This window comes from Penicillium vulpinum (genome assembly GCF_028829585.1).
Source record: "Penicillium vulpinum strain IBT 29486 chromosome Unknown utg000004l_segment0_segment0, whole genome shotgun sequence".
NCBI lineage: Eukaryota > Fungi > Ascomycota > Eurotiomycetes > Eurotiales > Aspergillaceae > Penicillium > Penicillium vulpinum.
The window spans coordinates 548,107-566,617 of record NW_026643244.1 but is presented as its reverse complement, the minus strand read 5'-3'; the positions used below and the strand labels follow the sequence as shown (position 1 = coordinate 566,617).

Below are 18,511 nucleotides of genomic sequence, written 5' to 3'. Positions count from 1 at the left end.
TTCTGATTTTTGATATGATTCATCTGATCTGGCCGATAGCAGCTAGCCAAGCCCGCCCCCATTGCCCCCATTCCACTCATGTCAGGTTCGTGGCGGATGTGGTGCATACTCCATCGACCCAACCGGGGAATTACGGGTCCTTGCGTTTTGCATATATGTAGCCCTAATTGGGGATATTGTGTATAGGTATCTACTTATAGAATGTCTAAAACTGCGGTGTAACTAAATGTTTGTTTTCTCTATTTCTGTATATTTCTATATATTTCTGTATGTTTCCCCTAAACAATCTAAATACATTCCTACGGAGTACGAGGTATGCATTGACCCGCGATAAGCAGGGGGAAAATGCAAGGCCAACTTACTCCGTACATAGTACTCCGTAAAATGATAGACAGATTGGGGTCATTTCAGTGACAGAAGAGAATAATACGAAAATAATATCAAAATTGGATAGGTGTGCTCAATGGCTGTAGATATGAAGTTCGAAGTAGCCAATCACCAACATTTGCTTATCATCTTCGCCAAGTCCTTTTTTTGTCGCTTAATTCGTTGTTTAATACGTCCAGTTCATGCATTCTAATGATATTTGTTGACCGAGGTTATCCCGAATGGATACAGCTACCTTTCCTATAAGATATTATATTGGTACAAATGTGAAGTTGTTAAACCAAAACGACCGTCACAAAGTAGATGCCTTATCATCCTTCCCGAGGTCAATCTCGTGTTGTCCCAACCGATTACCATCTAATTTCCCTTATCTTATATTCCAACACGCAATTTTTTACTTATGTACTTAAGAGATTTGACCATGCGAGGGATTATGTGTTTGAACTTTTGTTGCCTAGGTAATATCCTTTTTATCCAATGCCCCCCTTGACGCTGGTGCCTCGGATGCAATGTCGGGTGATGTTAGGGACTAATATCACTAAACAGACTGCTGTATATTAGTGTACAGTTCTTCTTATATAAATATGTCTACTCCGTGCTCCGTAAGCCTGTCGAAGACATAAAACATATACTTCTAGGCCGGCATATTCTCTCCGCAGTGGCTTCTCCCCATCTCACTATGTCACACCCGGTTCCACACGATTATGCAGAACGCATGGAGCGGGAATACTAAACTCTTTACCACGCGGTTCAGCGTTCTTCCCGTGGACGTCAAGTCAAGATAAGCACTCAGCCTTCCATTGGCGGGAATTATCAGGGGGTTAATTCGGCATCCCGAATTGGACCTTGGCACTTTCCAAGGTTCAGCCCCCACGAACTCCAGGGCTCTCCTCCATAGTGTATGGGCTTGACATCAGAGTTCAGTAGATCTATGAATATATATATGCAAAGCTCTTGCGCTATTGGTTTTCTTGCTTTAGTTCTGTTCAATAGCAATATCAGAGGATTGATTTTTTAGAGAACCTTGTAAGTCTGGGCGTTATACTCCGTAAGTCAGTGTTGCATGCTTTGCGTCGACTTGTCTCTGGCACCAGAAACGTGGATATGTAGCGTCTTCAGTTCTTCGTGAATTATGTTATACTAGTCCAGATTTCCTTAGAGCCCCAGCAAAGTGTCAATGATCCTCCATGATTTTCGAATCCACCGATCCACTGATCGACGATGTTAGATCTATGATGTACATATCTACATACATACCTACATCGATGTATGTAATCCGCACCTAAACGCAATTTTGATCTAGTCAGGGGTAAGAACTCCTTATCCGTAGTCTGAAAATAGATGTACTATATCTTTGATCCTTGGAACTCACGTACCCGGTCATATCACATGCTTATTTCTCTGGTTTTATAGGTCGAGTCTGATAGTATAGGTAGATGGTTGGACCCTGAGAACCACCTCTACCTTCATGGCTAGCTCATCACATGCTCTCTCTCTTCTACTAGAGTCTTAACATTGTCTAGGTGTATATACTCTGCTACATATGACCAAATGTGCTCGCATGTTAAATCTGCCTGTGGTGCCACAACGGCTGCTTAGCAATAGCAATAGAAAAAACAATAATAGGCCATGCTCAGAAGAGCATTGGCTTATAGTTGTTTGAAGAGGTAGTTACTTCATTTTGTTGCCCTCGTTGATCTGATTGTTGGGCAGATGGTTTGCTGGGGAATTCCTATCTCACTTGGATTGCCCCATAATTTCAATATCCCGCTGGAGTACCTAGCTGTTTACGAAACGATTTCAAAGAAAATAATATACATGCACAACTTTCTCATATAACTTCTACTTCAATTTCTTACCCCTTGTTGCAGGTTGGCACCAATGACTATGGATATACTAATTTCTACCCACCTCATCTATTTCGTCTCTTTGAGGCCCCTTCAAATGTCAGAAGAGACAATCTAGTTTGAGGAATTCCCATATAATGTATGTATATTCTTAATTAGAAGACAGGGGGCAGGAAATACTATACTAGCAGATGTTTAAAAAAAAAAGACAACTCATGGTTTTGGAATATTTATGGATGTTACTCAAATATATATTCACCAAGTTTGAAGCATAAAGCCAACAATGCAGAATAAGATGATGATAAAACTGATCGAAATTACTTAAAAGCTATGATTTGAACATTGCATATGATTTTTTACAAACTTGAATACAAGAAAAGAGCCAAGAAAAAAAAAAGCAAGCCTCAGAGCAAATTCTTGCAAGGATGGAGCATGTTGCTACGGAGTGGACGGCACCGATATTGGGTGCAATGAAGCAGCTGACTTTCATTATTGAACGCGTGTGCACTGTACAAGGGCTTGGATTTAATATAAATACAGGATCAAGAGTGATGCCACGTAATGGTTAAATATCAAACAGGAAACATTCTCAGCAGATCCAAACAGTAAAATGGGTGGGGATATGGGCTATCCAATTAGCCACAGCGCACCGCCACAGCATCCGCCTCCTATCACCTTGGTCGAAGACCAAGACGTACTCTCCCGGACCACCACACGGTATAACCACTATGCAACACCCGGAAATTCCTAGTCCTGATTCGGATGGCTCGGGGTCTTCAGATGAATTCCCCCAGTTCCCCGTGAGGACTAACTCATCATTTGGAGAGACTCTCGACGATCAAATCCAAACACCTACGAGCACTATTACATCTTCCCCTCCATCTATTTCACCTAACCTTACCTCATGGTCTAATACGCCGACGGCACGGCCGCGTGGAGTTAGCCTCAGTGCCACCACTCTCCTTGACAAGTCTGATGCACTTGCTATGGCTAGCGACTTGCGACCTCAGCGCCCATCCGCCCCAGCACGAACGCCGTCGAATACGTATGCCCCACAGCGGCGCCCACCACAATACATCAGTCTCCAGGAAGACCGCCAGCGATCATCATCAACCAAACGAGGGACGAGGCGCGATCCGAACGCGCAATACCGTGCACAAGAAAAGGCCTACGTCCAACGGATTCGAGCAAACCCACAAGCCTGGTATCACCATTCCAAAGACGCACAAGCCAACAACATGACAGAAGGGGATGGCGACTTGGAGGACCCCTCTCCTTCCTCTGAAGTGCCGTTTGAAGACGATTCTTACGACCCAGATACCCAGCTTTTCCTCCCGGACGACAATTTACCAAGTACAGAAGAACTCAAGCACCCCAAGAACCAGGAGCGGCTTGAGTGGCATTCTATGCTGGCCTCGGTCTTAAAGGGAGATGTAGTAAAACAAGAAAAACAGCGACTTATTGGATCTGCGGAATCAAAGCGGTCGGCGGCCCAGAGCCTTGCACTATGGATCGGAGTTCGGGCAAGGACCTGCGGCCGAAGTATTCCGCTGCAGCGAAAGTTAATTGAGAATGCACGGTCACGTCTGGGTCCCATAATCGAGGATATCATCGGATTTCAGATTAAAGGCGAGACTGAGATCGGGAAACCGCCAAGGCAGCAAGTAGAGGATATCGTGGAGAAAGTCGAGCGATGCGAGAGTCTCTACTCTTCGCACAAGGAAATGGAACTTGCAAACCCCCGTGTTGCCTCGGATGAATTCATATCTAGTCGCGCAGCCATTTTCGCGTGGCATAACATTACGGCTCTCATCAACACCGAGCTGGCTGTGCTGCAGAGCTGGGTAGGGAACGAGGCGCTTGATTTCAGCCAGCCGAGGGTGAAGTCTGCCAAGGATGATCTTTCAGATGGGTCATCATTCCTTGATCGCATTATGAAGGAAGATGGCCTGAAGACACTCCAGGATAAGGATGGCATGCTTCTTCGCATTCTCGTCGTCATCCAGAAAGCGAAGAGTACTCTAATCGAGAACTCGGAAGCGTTTGCCGCGCGGCACCTGCCACCATATATCGAAGAACTACTCACATTGATTAACTTCCCCTCTCGGTTGATCCAGGAAATCATTCGAGTCCGTCTGTCCTATGCCAAGAATATGAAAGACCCAGCCCAGCAAGCCCCCATTTTGATTGACCAGATGATTTCCCAATTCCAAATCTTGATGAAAGTGGCGGTCGATATTAAGTTCCGCTACCTTGATGTTTCAAGGCCAGAACCTGGCTGGGATTTGCCGCCATGTGTCGATGAGAACTTTGACAATTCGGTCTTGGATGCTATGAAATATTATTTCCGGCTCCTCAACTGGAAGCTGAATGCCAACAAGAACACTTTCAAGGAGGCTGAAATTCTGGAACAAGAATGGGGATTCTCATATGATATCGGTTGCCGGCTTGATGGCGGTGATATCGAGGTGGCCGAACAATTTAGGTAAGATTACCGTGCTTTGCGCTTCTATCAATCAAAGCTAACAAGAACAACAGTGCCCTCACAGCCAGATCACTGCAGCGTCTCATGATTCATTTCGAACGTGAGCTTGTCCCGAGACCTACGGAAACTGTCCAAGATATGGATAAACGATACAAGAGCATTTTAGATTCAACGCGTATTCGTCAGCGCAAGCTCTATCGATTCTCCAAGTTTCTGTGCCAGTTGTTTGAAAATGCTACCGAATATAACATCACGACCGATGTTGCCTATGATTTCTTCGAGGCACTTTTGATTTCCGACCATTTCCTTGTCACGTCTACCACATCCGTTGGGCAGAAAGGAGTTTATCTTATTGCGCATCATGCCCTATGGAACCGTCCCGCCGATATCCAGGGCATCCTATCTACCTCCTTTAAAGAAGATGATACAACCCAGGATATCCATGTTCCTTATGTCCTGGCCATTCGACCCGAAAGGCCCCTTGCCTGGGCAGGAAAAGAAATGCAAGTGCAGTTCTTGGAACATCCGACGGATGTGCGGCTGGGCAAGCTACGTATTGTTGTCGGAGGCATGCAAGAACGACTGCAGAATGCGCGTGTGGAGCTCGCACGACTCACGGGAATCCAGCTTGATATGGTCATTGAACAGCGTGCAAACCTTGGACGTGTAAACGTCGAGTTGAACAAAATCAAGAAGATCTCTTTCAAACTGTCTATGACCATTATGGATAGTGTGGCTATCATAAAAGATCAGCTACATGAGAGAAACTGGGAGAACAATGACCTGATTCAGGCCTGTTATGCATTCGCAACAGAGTTTGGCAAACGGTCCTCCAATTATGTCGACGCGAACAGACGTGCTATGAACAGTGCCCGGCTGGTGGAGTTGGCTCTCGACTGGGTCGCGTTCATCTGTGATGAGTGTGACGCTGCGGACCGAAAAACCTTCAAATGGGCTGTGGCAGCCCTTGAGTTTGCGATGGCGATCACATCCAGCCGACATCTCCTGTCTATGGACCAAGACCAGTTCAGTGATTTCAGATTGAAAGTGGCGGGGTGCATGTCCCTCCTCATTTCTCATTTCGATATCATGGGTGCGCGGTCTTCCCTTGCGGCGAAGAACGAGAAACGCATGGAAGAACGCAATGGAGCCCGACAGATTGGTGCTGGCCGGATCACTAGCGATGAGGAAGCAGCAAAACTCGTTCGCGAAACATGGTACGCGCGTGTTAAGGAGATCGAAGATAGAAGAATTGAGGAAGATGCGAAGCGTCAGGCTCTAGGAAAGGTGCTAGAGGGATCTGATGAGGCTGACCGATCACTCACCGTGCTATCGTCATCGGCTACCAACGTTACTCTGCGGTGGCAGCAAGGCCAGTTCATCGGCGGTGGTACCTTTGGGTCTGTCTATGTGGCTATCAACCTGGACAGCAACTACTTGATGGCTGTCAAGGAAATTCGCCTGCAAGACCCCCAGCTCATTCCCAAGATCGCCCAGCAGATCCGAGACGAAATGGGCGTGCTTGAAGTTCTCGACCATCCAAACATTGTCTCCTATCACGGCATCGAGGTGCACCGTGACAAGGTTTACATCTTCATGGAGTACTGCTCAGGTGGCTCGCTAGCCAGCTTGCTAGAGCATGGGCGTATCGAGGACGAAACGGTCATCATGGTTTACGCTCTTCAACTTCTGGAGGGTCTAGCCTATCTCCACGAGGCCCATATCGTGCACCGTGATATCAAACCAGAGAATATCCTACTCGATCACAACGGTGTCATTAAATACGTTGATTTCGGTGCAGCCAAGATCATCGCTGGCTCGGGCCGCACAGTTGCCCCAATGGACAACCCCCATGGAGCCGGTTTCAAGGAGGCCGCCAAAGATCCGAACCAGCGCAAAAACCAGAAGACCACCACAGGAACTCCGATGTACATGTCACCTGAAGTGATTCGTGGTGACACAACATATCTAGACAATCGCCAAGGCGCTGTGGATATCTGGTCTTTGGGCTGCGTGGTTCTAGAAATGGCAACTGGGCGCCGGCCATGGTCGACACTGGACAATGAATGGGCAATTATGTACAACATCGCCCAAGGGAAAACACCCGCGCTTCCGTCTCGCGATCAACTCAGCGACGTGGGCATCGACTTCGTGCGCCGTTGTTTCGAATGCGATCCCGCTCGCCGCGCCACTGCCGCCGAACTCCTACAGCACGAATGGATCGTTTCCATCCGTCAGCAAATTGTCTTAGAGCCCTCTACTCCGAGCACCGATTACAGCAGTGGCTCCAACTCAAGCTCTCGTCAAAACTCAACATATGGTTGATTTTCTCTTTCTCGCGCCATTCCTTCCTTCCTGATATCTATTTCATGGACGACATCTGAACTTTGATTATTATGGAACTTAAAAGTCTCTTTTCCACCCACACTCGCTCGATCTCGCCATTCTCGACTGGCATCGCATGTGATACCCCTTCTCGCCTCTTTTTCTTGCTTTAACGTCTTTTGTTCGCCAAAGCCATATCATAACGACATCTCATGTTACTGCGGTCATCTCTCTCTTAACTTATCTCCTGGAACTCCCATCAGCACATATCTTGGGCTCCTTGATTATTGATTGTTTCGTTTCGTTTCGCGCGTGGGTTTCTATGTTCGGCGCGAGGATCTTTCGGCATTTCTCACTATGGCCCTCGGATGTACACGAATTGGGGCCAAGTTTTCGTCGCATAATTCGTTTCTAGTACAAGTGTATATATGCGGTAATTGAATTTACGCATTGTTCTGGATCCACACATTTCGCTTAGTTATATTGCTAGATCACGGGTCAGCTCCTTTGGCATCCCAGCTGAGTATATGTGTTGATGTACCTATCCGTGTACCTACTACCTATGAACGCATCGTTATTCACGATCTGTAACACACGGAGTATATATGTTGTCTAAACAGTTGGACGATTGGCTAGGGGATTTCTCGCCTGTGAAGAGCCACTTCTATCTGCATGGTTACATTGTATAGCTGGCTTACGGTGGCTTCTGCATTCCTGCAGAGGTCCTAGTTAGTCTTTAGTCAGTAGCCGTGAGTAGACTTCAGCCCTTAGGAATGATTGCTGCTGTCTGCGCTATGCTCTATTGTGTGAACAAGCCAGCGAAGAAGCTATGTAGCAAAATATCAATATACATCTGGAACCTTTGAGCATATATACGATTACCAAGGACATGGAGTGAAAAATTTCAATAACCAGGCTGGTCAGCTCACATGGGAGACAATAACACTAAGTTAACACAATATGGGTGAGGAATAAGACAACAAGAAGGGGAAAAAAAGGAGAGATTAGGACTCCAAATAGAAGTAGGATAACCAGAACCAATTCGCCGGAAGTGGGGACGGAAACGCCGTTTCGTAGATTGCAATATCGTGAGACATAAGGGTCAATTTGAGGATGGGTGTGTGGATTTAGGGATATGGACTTGGAAATCCTCAAATGACATGTGTAGTCGAAAGGATGATCAAACACATAAATAAGAGAGGAGGGTGAGGAGGCGAGAGGAGTAAAGGATGGTATAGAGGGTATTCGATGAAAAGCAAACGGGATAGTGAGCCCAATGGTGTTTTGAGAGAACCAAGCTTCTCATTCGGAATGGTGACCAGGAAGCACTGCTTAGCCGTGTAGTACCAAACACAGTAACAAGAGGGGGGACGCATAAGAGACACACGAGTACTAATTAGTCACATATGAAGTCTGACGTGAGATCGTTTTAGGCACCAGCAAGCAAATTCGGCGATATATTAGCGGAATTCGACTGCTGGTGCACATCCACGATCCTCGACATGCTTGAGTTCAAGTTGTTGAAATCTGTGATGGAATTAGCATCGGAAAAATCGAGAATTTCTAGAAACAAAGACAAAAACATCCACTTACCGTTCACTCTTCGCGTGGAAATATACGCCGCTCACGGTCCCCTCGATCTGATTGAAGCAGATGTAATAGAACCCTTCGAAGCTAGCACCTGAAATCGTCCGTACTCGGTGGTCGGGAACAAGGAAAGATTCCTTCCATCTCATGAATATGTGTTCACGCTGGGCGAAGTTGCGGTATGTGAAATCGGCTCGTTTGGCCTGTTTAGCCAGCGGGCGCCAGGCAGGAAACCGAGACCAATGGTGCAGGTCTGTCTTTTCTGAGGCGCCCCATTCCTCATTACGAGTCTGGAAAGTGTGTTTGGTGCCAATAATTTCTCCTTCAAAAAAGGTGGTCAGGGTAGGGTGATCTTCTGTGAGGCCTGTGGATAACGACAAACATTAGTTGAGCTAGGCCCAATACACATCCCTAATGCGCACGAACCACCTACCTTGGATTCTAAGATAGCCACAGAGATAGGACTCGGCCATATCCACATGCTTAATCTCAACATCGACATTATAAACATGGCGATCTGATTGCTGAGTTCCGGCGAATTTGCTACCCGAACGAAGAAACGAGGTGTGGTTCGGCAGAAGCTGTGATGATGGTCAGAAGATGGTGTGACACTCCGATAGAGTTGAGATCGATGACTTACGCGAACATTGGAGAATTCCCAGTTGAGAAGTGAAGATTTCTGGGGAGCCGCTACAGGTGACTGGCTGCGAAGGCAGGTCGACTCGGCAGGGGAGGTAGCCCGGACTGGATCATCGTCCTCGACGCCCGTCAACTTTCCCTCCGCCTTCATCGGTTCAGGAGTGCTGCGATCATCAGATCGACCCAAAATAGAGGGCGCAATTGGGATATCAGGCGAGAGAGCGTCGAGTGGTTCGCTGTTTGATACAGTCTCGGGAGAGTCTCGCCAGGCGGAGATCCTCTCAGGCTCCGGGGGACATGTCGTGCGGGCGGCGATCGCCGAGGCGATCGAGTTGTTACTCGGAGTCGGCATTGCAGATCAAGGAAAGAGGAAAGGGGACATCGAATCGAAGCAAGAGACTCCAAAGCAAAATCAAAAAGAAAAAAAGAGAGAGCAAGGGGGATTGAGCATTCGAGATCAGCGAACTAAGTCTTTTAAAGCCTTGAGGAACGAGCAATGCGGGGATAGTCCAGCGTGGGTGGGTCAGCTGTTTCTGCGCCTGGCGCGGCGCCACTTTCAATATCAGTTATGTAATTGGCATGCCTTAGGCAACAAGCCAATCAAACGCCCCTTCATCTATACAAATGTTATACGTTATAAAGATGAATGACACCTATCTTTTCTCTAAATGACGGGTTGGGCAATCTCGGACAATCTTGGGCAGGGCGATTTAGCGCAGAGCGTAATCTTTGTTATAAACACGCCTAACCAACTTTAATCTTCTCTTCTAAAAGCCCAACTTGGATGCCCAGGTAAAGCCCTAGTCCCAAGATGTATTTCCCGCCATCAAAAATCTCTCAGGTGATCTGGGAAAGATAGGAACTTGGTCTAAGCTTGAGGAATTAGTGCAGATTTGTCATTGCAGGGAATCGGATCTAAAGGAAAGAAAGGTCACATGAGGTAGAAATGGATCCGATGTACTAGGACCTAAGGCTCAAAACAACATTCTTAAGCTATCCCCTGTTTTGGAACATGCTTGCTTTGTCATATTTATACAAGCTCAAGCAGCTACAGACATACAAGTCATAAATTACCCAGAAAGCATCTAAGGTAGACCAATTATGTGGAGTATACATGGCCTGAGGGGTATCAATCTCATTGTTTTTGCGCTATAGTTGAGTTCGCATCCCAAGAAATCCTCAATGAACGCCTGGTGATTATCATCAAATCAAAACCCCCGATTATTCTTCAATTTTCTTTTAAGCGCTCAACACTTATATGGGCTTGATCTGTAAAGCAGGGTATGGTCAAACGATATTCGGAGGATGGGGACAAGAGTGATAATACCTTAAAGTGAAGGGAGATCAGCGAAAATACAAGGGCTTTCAAATCCTGCACAAGATAGTAAAAGACTCGAAGTCCTTCAGGATCGTCGGATTCGGTTACGTCGACTAGCGAGCCAATCTTGGCGGTCTATACAATTCAGTATTAGATGATGTCTGCTTCCATAAACCACTTCGGTCAAATACCTCGAAGGAGATGTGCTCATTTCCAATTCGAATCTCCAGCTCTTGGCGTCCGTCCTTGTTCTTCTGGGGCCACTTGGAGTCGTCCTCCCTAGATGGGGTCAGCCCAGGTATTCTTCTTGTGGAATAATGTGGGTTCATACTTGAGGATCTCGCTATCCTTGATGATGCGCTTCACTTCTTCGACCATCGCATCACTCACGCACACTGTTACTCTATCAGTTTGTGCTCATTTCCCTTGTTGGTAAATATGCTCCTGCTCACTTTCTTTGCGGATGAGGGAATCATTGCGGTAGTTCGAATTGTTCGCATATCGTACGGCGGCACTGTTACCTTCGGAAATAGTACGGAGATCAAACTCTGTGTGCAAGTTAGTGACTGAGAAGAAGAAAATAACCACGACCAGCACGTAGACTTACCTAGGAACTCATGTCCAAACCGCCCAGAGTGACCTGAGCTGTGAGGACCGTCAGCAGCTGAGGAAACCTGGGTTTACTCATATTGTCCTTACTAGTATCGGAGGTAGAAATTCTCATTCGACATCCTGGCGAATCCCAATCTTAGAGATCGTAAGTGTATGGAGAAAGATAGCTAGCAATCGACGTCAAAGTGGCAGTTGAAAAGCGGCGGGTTGTGGCTTAGTCACCCACACAGACCGCGCCGGGGGGCCAGATTAAGGGACAAGTTGATGGTCCCTCCCCATTGCGCATCATATAACATCTAATGATTTCAAGGCTGGCGAGGGGTGTTGCTTTACACTAATTGCTTGTTCTTGATATCTGGCGCAAACTCCTATTCACGGGAGAACCACCCCTACTGTATGTGTTGATTCCTACATGCTGATGTGTCCCCAAAACAACCCCGGAACTGACAACTTGCAGCTCTCTTTCGTCCCGATTCCTCCCCCCCCCAATCCACCACCATGGCGTCCTTTCTTGAAAATACCTACAGTTTGCTCCATGTGGACAATACTGCCGACCAGCCGACTGTGCAAGAGCTGAAACTGCAGCTGGAGAAGGGCAATGATGAGACCAAGTTGGAAACAATGCGGACAATTGTCACCATCATGCTGAATGGAGATCCTATGCCGCAAATCCTCATGCACATTATTCGTTTTGTGATGCCGTCGAAAAGCAAGTCATTGAAGAAGTTGCTTTATTTCTTCTATGAAATCTGCCCCAAACACGATTCTACTGGCAAGCTCAAGCAAGAGATGATCCTGGTCTGGTAAGAATGCCCCTGGCCATTGCTATATGTTCATTCCTGTCTGACAAGTTTTCCTTTCATAGTAACGGTATTCGCAATGATCTTCAACATCCCAACGAATATATTCGAGGCAATACTCTCCGATTCCTCTCCAAACTTCGCGAACCAGAGCTCATTGAGCCCCTCCTCTCCTCCGCACGTTCGTGTCTGCAACATCGTCACGCATATGTCCGCAAGAATGCAGTGTGGGCTGTATCCTCTATTTTCCAGCACTCCGAGTCCCTCATTCCCGACGCGCCAGAGTTGCTTCAGTTGTTCCTCGAATCAGAGACCGATAGCACTTGCAAGCGCAATGCCTTTGCAGCACTCATGTCCATCAGCCACCAGAAGGCGCTCGAGTATCTACGCACCACGTTTGACACAATTCCAAACACAGATGAATTGCTCCAGCTAGCTGAGTTGGAGTTCCTCCGGAAGGATGCAGTACAGAACCCTCAGAATAAGGTGGGTTTATAGGGTTCGACGTAAAAGCTTCGGGGTTACTAACGAACGATAGTCGCGATACCTGAAACTCATGCTCGAGCTCCTCGACGCCTCAACTAGCACCGTTGTTTACGAAGCCGCTACATCTCTTACCGCCCTCACAAGTAACCCTGTTGCCGTTAAAGCCGCTGCGAGCAAGCTGATCGAGCTCGCTATCCGGGAGGCTGACAACAACGTTAAGCTCATTTGTTTGGAGCGTGTGAACCAGCTTAGAATTCGCAATGAGGGTGTCTTGGACGACCTGACTATGGAGGCTCTGCGGGTTCTCAGCAGCCCTGACATTGATGTCCGGAGAAAGGCCCTCAATCTTGCCATGGAAATGGTCTCGAGCAAGAATGTGGAAGAAATCATCATGCTGCTCAAGAAAGAACTCGCCAAGACCGTTGACGAACAATATGAACAGGTAGGTTGTACAGTCACTCTGCACAAACCAGCAGTACTAACGACTCTCACAGAATAGCGAGTATCGCCAAATTTTGGTACAGTCAATACACTCCTGCGCCATCAAGTTCTCCGAAATTGCTGCCAGTGTGGTTGATCTCCTGATGGACTTCATTGCCGACTTCAATAATAACTCCGCCGTTGATGTGATTTCGTTCGTCAAAGAGGTTGTGGAGAAATTCCCTGACTTGCGTGGGTCTATCGTTGCCCGCTTGGTTTCAACTTTGAGTGAGGTTCGAGCCGGAAAGGTCTACCGCGGAGTTCTCTGGGTTGTTGGCGAATACTCCCTGGAGGAGAAGGATATTCGGGATGCTTGGAAGACTATCAGAGCCAGCCTTGGTGAAATCCCTATTTTGGCATCCGAGCAACGACTCCTGGATGAGGTTCCGGATGACAACGCCCTGCTGATGGAGCAGGCTAACGGTCAATCCAAGGCCGCACCTACTGGATCCCGAAAAGTGCTTGCAGATGGCACCTACGCCACCGAAAGTGCTCTTACCAGCCAGTCGGCGGCAGCTGCTCGTCTGGAGGCTGTCAAGGCCGCACAGAAGCCTCCTCTGCGCCAGCTTATTTTGGACGGCGACTACTACCTGGCAACGGTACTCTCTTCGACTTTAACCAAGCTGGTGATGCGCCATTCCGAGGTGTCGCAGGATACTGCTCGCACAAACGCTCTCCGTGCCGAGGCCATGCTTATCATGATTTCCATCATGCGCGTTGGTCAATCTCACTTCGTTAAGGCTCCTATTGATGAGGATTCCGTGGATCGTATCTTGACCTGTGTGCGATCCCTGGCCGAGTTCTCCGAGAAGAAGGAGCTCGAAGCCACTTTCTTGCAAGATACCCGAACAGCGTTCCGCGCCATGGTCCAGGTCGAGGATAAGAAGAGGGCTGCCAAGGAGGCAGTGGAGAAGGCCAAGACTGCTGTCCAGATTGACGATGCTATTCCCATTCGCCAATTCACGAAGAAGAACACCGTTGAGGGCGGGGAAGAGATCGAAATGGATCTTGTCAAGGCAACCGGTGGCGATTCGACCGTGGAGGACGTCTCTTCGAAGCTGAGCCGGGTCGTGCAATTAACTGGTTTCTCCGACTCCGTCTATGCTGAAGCCTATGTCACAGTCCACCAGTTCGACATTGTTCTTGATGTCCTATTGGTTAACCAAACAACGGAAACTCTGCAAAACCTGTGCGTGGAGTTTGCAACTCTCGGTGACCTCAAGGTCGTTGAGCGGCCATCCACCAACAACCTAGGCCCACGCGACTTCTTGAATGTCCAGGCTACGGTCAAGGTTTCATCAACCGATACCGGTGTCATCTTCGGTAACATTGTCTACGACGGCGCCAGCTCTACCGAGACCCATGTGGTCATTCTTAACGACATCCATGCCGACATCATGGACTACATCCAGCCTGCTCACTGCACCGAGACTCAGTTCCGTACTATGTGGACTGAGTTCGAGTGGGAGAACAAGGTCAACATCAATTCTAAGGCTAAAACTCTACGCGACTTCCTTAAGCAGCTGATGGACAGCACTAACATGGCCTGCCTGACACCCGATGCTTCACTCAAGGGAGATTGCCGCTTCCTGAGCGCGAACCTGTATGCGCGCAGTGTGTTCGGTATGTTTTCGATCCTCTGATAATCGAATCCCTTCCTACTTGATATGATAACTGACTATTTAACTAGGGGAGGATGCACTAGCAAACCTGAGCATCGAAAAGGAGGGAGACGACGGGCCAATCACAGGATTTGTGCGCATAAGAAGTCGCTCCCAGGGTCTGGCACTGAGCCTGGGCTCTCTGAAGGGTCTCAAGGCTGCGACTGCATAAGTCAATGTTTTTCCAGCGGTTTGCGGTCTATATTATGCTTTTTATCCTTTCCCCCTCTTATTATCTGTCTGTTTCTGTTAATTCGAGACGAATTTGTTTACTTATATGTTTCTTTATGGTGTAGATGAGATGTATGTCTCATCAGGAGTAGTGGATAGAGAACAATGTCTTCGATATTTGCATGGCATTATAGTAATCTCTGAACAGCTACCAGCTATCTATTTATACACATAAATGTTTTAGTATTTCTATGAAACATCCATACTCTATCAACTTGCATTATAGAACTCTTCATACAACATATGTTCTAATGTGGTCATTTTAAATGCAGGGACCACCCGGGCCCACCGGAACACTACGGCTGCATATAGGCTCTTTTTGCTCTCTCTGCTTTGTACTTTCCCTCCCCTAGATTCTTCTACCTCTTTATCTATAATGTTTTGAATCTCCATCATTATCCAAAATGTCCTCCCAAGATGATTTATCGCAGGAGCAGGAGCAGGAGCAGGAGCAGCACGGCACTCTGATTGTTGACCAATCTGTATCTTTGACCATCAGCGCTGACTCGCTCCTTATACTTGGTATGGACTGCTCCACATCCGGCGCATGGGCGTATGCTCACCCATACAGATGACCGCCGGGATCGCAAAATAGATCGTAGCTGCTGTGGATTGCTCCAGCCTAGTAAGTTGGTTCTGACCCCTTTGGCGATCGCTGGGTTATCGCGGGCGCGCGGCTGTTAATCAATTAATGGAAATGGTCTGACCGAGCTGTACGCGCATTTTAGAACCAGAACTCAACCATGCTATTTCCTTGTACAACATTCTCGGCGCCGAAGTCACTGCTTCCAATCTCGTCATTGCATATGCACAATATGCTGCCAAGGACGATGTTTCCGTAACAACCGTCCAATACCCAATCTCTGAAAAAGAAAAAAAGGCTGCCGAGACATGGGTACAGCAACTACTTGATATGGCGTATGGCAAGGCACTGCGCGGTAAACGGCTGAAGATATTGATCAATCCCTTTGGCGGAAAGGGGGCAGCTGCGAGCTTGTACCAACGATATGCAGCGCCGGTCTTCGCCGCGGCGAAGTGTCAGGTGGATGTACAAAGCACCGAATACAGGGGTCATGCAATTGAAATCGCGGAAAATCTTGACATTGACGCCTACGATGCGGTCGTTTGCTGTTCTGGCGACGGCTTGCCCTACGAGGTGTTCAATGGGTTGGGCAAGCGGCCAGATGCTCGAAAAGCGCTAGCGCAAACCGCCGTTGCGCTGCTCCCATGTGGTTCTGGAAACGGGTTGACATGGAATGCTTTCGGGACTGGTAGCGTCTCGATTGCGGCGTTGGCAATCGTCAAAGGGCTGAGAACTCCGCTAGACCTAGTCTCGATCTCCCAGAAAGATTCGCGCACGCTCTCTTTCCTCTCGCAATCTTTTGGAATCGTCGCGGAGTGTGATTTGGGTACCGAGAATATCCGTTGGATGGGCGCTCAGCGGTTCACATACGGTTTCCTAGTCCGTTTGATACGGCAGACGATATGGCCTTGCGATATAGCCATCAAAGTGGAAATTGGCGACAAGGAGAGAATTAAGGAACACTACGCTGCATGGACTACACGCCCACAGGACTTGGATGCTGACACCAAACGCTTCGAAATTGCTGCAAAGTCCCCAGGCCTACCAGAGCTCAAGTATGGCACCGTGACGGACGAGCTTCCCCAGGGGTGGGAGGTAGTTTCGGGAGAAACTATGGGCAATTTCTACGCGGGAAATATGGCTATCATGTCGAAAGACACGAACATGTTCCCTGCGACGTTGCCAGACGACGGCTTGATGGACGTGGTCACAATCGACGGAAAAGTGAGTCGTGGTACAGCGCTTTCAATGATGAACGAAATACCTAGTGGTCGCTTTTTCGACATGCCAGACCTCAACCTCCGCAAAGCGTCTGCGTTTCGTCTAGTTCCCCATCAGAAGGAGGGCTACATCAGTATCGACGGTGAACGTATACCTTTCGAAGCGTTCCAAGCCGAGGTCCACCAGGCACTGGGCACCATACTCACCAAATCGGGTCGTTTCTATGAAGCGGAAGGCCCTCGCTAAATTGTGCCTCTAATCAGCCTCTGGGACGAAAGTCACCATCGGCTACTGTCCGCCCCGCCATTGTTGGGAGTCCGCTTTCTATATATCCACTGCTTGCTGAGTCTTTGCATCCACTCATGATACCCTAACGCAAAGAATTGGTGCTTTGTCAATATGTCGCATTAAACATTTGGTACATTGTGATCAGCCTGTACAGTAAAATCACTAAATGAAACAGGAGACATGTGAATACATTTTGTAGTCTTTTACGCCTATAAGCCTATAACCACCTTCTTGCTTATAGGACCCGAGATGGACTGATGGATATAATCGCTAGCACGCTGTGCAATGAATTCAATCTGTTTATACAAATCCCTTTCACATACTATAACTAGAATATTTATTCGAAGCCGCCCCATTCTTCCTCGCTGTCGTCTTCATCCTCCGTCTTTCTTGTCCGAACGCCCCACTCGAACAAGCGCTCATCTTCCAAGGCCTCAGCTGCCCTCGTCCGGACAGGCTTGTAGGCACTTTCGGCGCGCAGCTTCTCAAGCGGCCTCAGAATAAGCTCCATGGGCACATCGCCCTTGATCTTACGCTTCGGGGTCTCCTCGTCCTCACCAGCCACCTCCTCAAACTCAAGAACCTTCTCTAACTCATCAATCCAGATGTCAATAAGATGGTAGCGCAGCCCATCGGGGCCATGTGGCATAGGCACGTAATTTGGGTCTCCCTCATCTGGGGCCTGATCCTCATCATAGTTCAGCGGACACAAAGGACCCTCCTCGATAATGGAGATATAAGCCGCGAGATCGGGGAATTTGGCCTCGTCATCTTCAGCACCTTCCTTCGCCTCCTCGTCTTCAGCGGCGATCTCAGCCTCGGCCTGCTTCTTCTGCTTCTTGCCGCGGCCCTTCTTGGCTGCATCTTCGCGCTTGCGCTTTTTCCCCTCGTCGTTCTTTGTTGAGCTCTTGTTCTTCACGAGAATTTCGAATGCGACGCCGACATAGAAACGGATCAGCATCAGGTACTTGTCAAGACGGATGCGGTCTAGTGAGTGGTAGTCCCGGCCGATGGTGATCCAGAAGGCGCGCAGGAAGCGGTGGAGAGTTGCTTGGGGGAGAGAGGGGACGAGAGAGTAGGAGAGTGCGCGGGCGAGGGCTTGTTGTGTGAGGGGTCGGTCGGAGTGGTAGAAGCCTGGGTGAAAGTTAGTTCTGTTGCGGCCTATCTTCGGAGAATATAGCGGCAGTGCATACAGTAGAACAGGCCCTTCCACAGTTTGAGGAGATCCACGAGGGTCAAATCGTTGCGGGAGCAAACGAATTTGGTTAAAGAATCAAGAGCCTTGTCGCGGACTTTCCGGTCTAAAGGGATCGATTAGCATTATATTTCTCCAATCAGGGAAAAGAATATTCCTACCACTCGAGCCGAGCTCCCTCACGAAAGGAGTTTTTTGGCCGTCCATTGGTACGGTTGTATCTCAAGGATTAACAAGTAGCGATTGAGAAGCTTGGATATCAAGGTGGAGGTGGTTGTTGGTTTTGTTAAAGGTATACCAAGACTACCTTTAATAAGTATGCAATTGAGTTGAGTTCAATCAAAAGTTCGAGACTATCGAACTGTC

At 48.0% G+C, this 18,511-nt stretch overlaps 6 protein-coding genes across 6 annotated transcripts; 3 read left to right on the top strand and 3 right to left on the bottom strand.

The window, feature by feature from the left end:
• Window positions 1-2,962: 2,962 nt before the first annotated feature.
• Window positions 2,963-7,044, top strand: sskB (uncharacterized protein; the record flags this gene model as incomplete). Its single annotated transcript, XM_057256457.1, has 2 exons — window positions 2,963-4,719; window positions 4,773-7,044. 2 exons carry the CDS (start codon window positions 2,963-2,965, stop codon window positions 7,042-7,044), a joined length of 4,029 nt encoding a protein of 1,342 aa, XP_057103915.1.
• Window positions 7,045-8,504: 1,460 nt separating this feature from the next.
• On the bottom strand, window positions 8,505-9,622 carry N7479_008763 (GID4/VID24 family protein; the record flags this gene model as incomplete). Its single annotated transcript, XM_057256456.1, has 4 exons — window positions 8,505-8,571; window positions 8,638-8,995; window positions 9,065-9,212; window positions 9,272-9,622. 4 exons carry the CDS (start codon window positions 9,620-9,622, stop codon window positions 8,505-8,507), a joined length of 924 nt encoding a protein of 307 aa, XP_057103914.1.
• A 902-nt stretch (window positions 9,623-10,524) lies between these two features.
• N7479_008762 (mago nashi family protein) lies at window positions 10,525-11,319 on the bottom strand (the record flags this gene model as incomplete). The annotated part of the gene is made up of 7 exons (XM_057256455.1): window positions 10,525-10,539; window positions 10,598-10,723; window positions 10,780-10,867; window positions 10,920-10,983; window positions 11,041-11,136; window positions 11,196-11,233; window positions 11,288-11,319. The coding sequence occupies 7 exons, from the start codon at window positions 11,317-11,319 to the stop codon at window positions 10,525-10,527; spliced, it is 459 nt and encodes a 152-aa protein (XP_057103913.1).
• Window positions 11,320-11,698: 379 nt separating this feature from the next.
• Window positions 11,699-14,799, top strand: N7479_008761 (coatomer subunit beta; the record flags this gene model as incomplete). The annotated part of the gene is made up of 5 exons (XM_057256454.1): window positions 11,699-12,003; window positions 12,066-12,486; window positions 12,539-12,928; window positions 12,981-14,589; window positions 14,657-14,799. The coding sequence occupies 5 exons, from the start codon at window positions 11,699-11,701 to the stop codon at window positions 14,797-14,799; spliced, it is 2,868 nt and encodes a 955-aa protein (XP_057103912.1).
• Window positions 14,800-15,262: 463 nt separating this feature from the next.
• N7479_008760 (uncharacterized protein) lies at window positions 15,263-16,908 on the top strand (the record flags this gene model as incomplete). The annotated part of the gene is made up of 3 exons (XM_057256453.1): window positions 15,263-15,380; window positions 15,430-15,483; window positions 15,587-16,908. The coding sequence occupies 3 exons, from the start codon at window positions 15,263-15,265 to the stop codon at window positions 16,906-16,908; spliced, it is 1,494 nt and encodes a 497-aa protein (XP_057103911.1).
• Window positions 16,909-17,287: 379 nt separating this feature from the next.
• Window positions 17,288-18,352, bottom strand: N7479_008759 (ribosomal RNA processing 1 family protein; the record flags this gene model as incomplete). The annotated part of the gene is made up of 3 exons (XM_057256452.1): window positions 17,288-18,084; window positions 18,144-18,251; window positions 18,307-18,352. 3 exons carry the CDS (start codon window positions 18,350-18,352, stop codon window positions 17,288-17,290), a joined length of 951 nt encoding a protein of 316 aa, XP_057103910.1.
• Window positions 18,353-18,511: the final 159 nt, after the last annotated feature.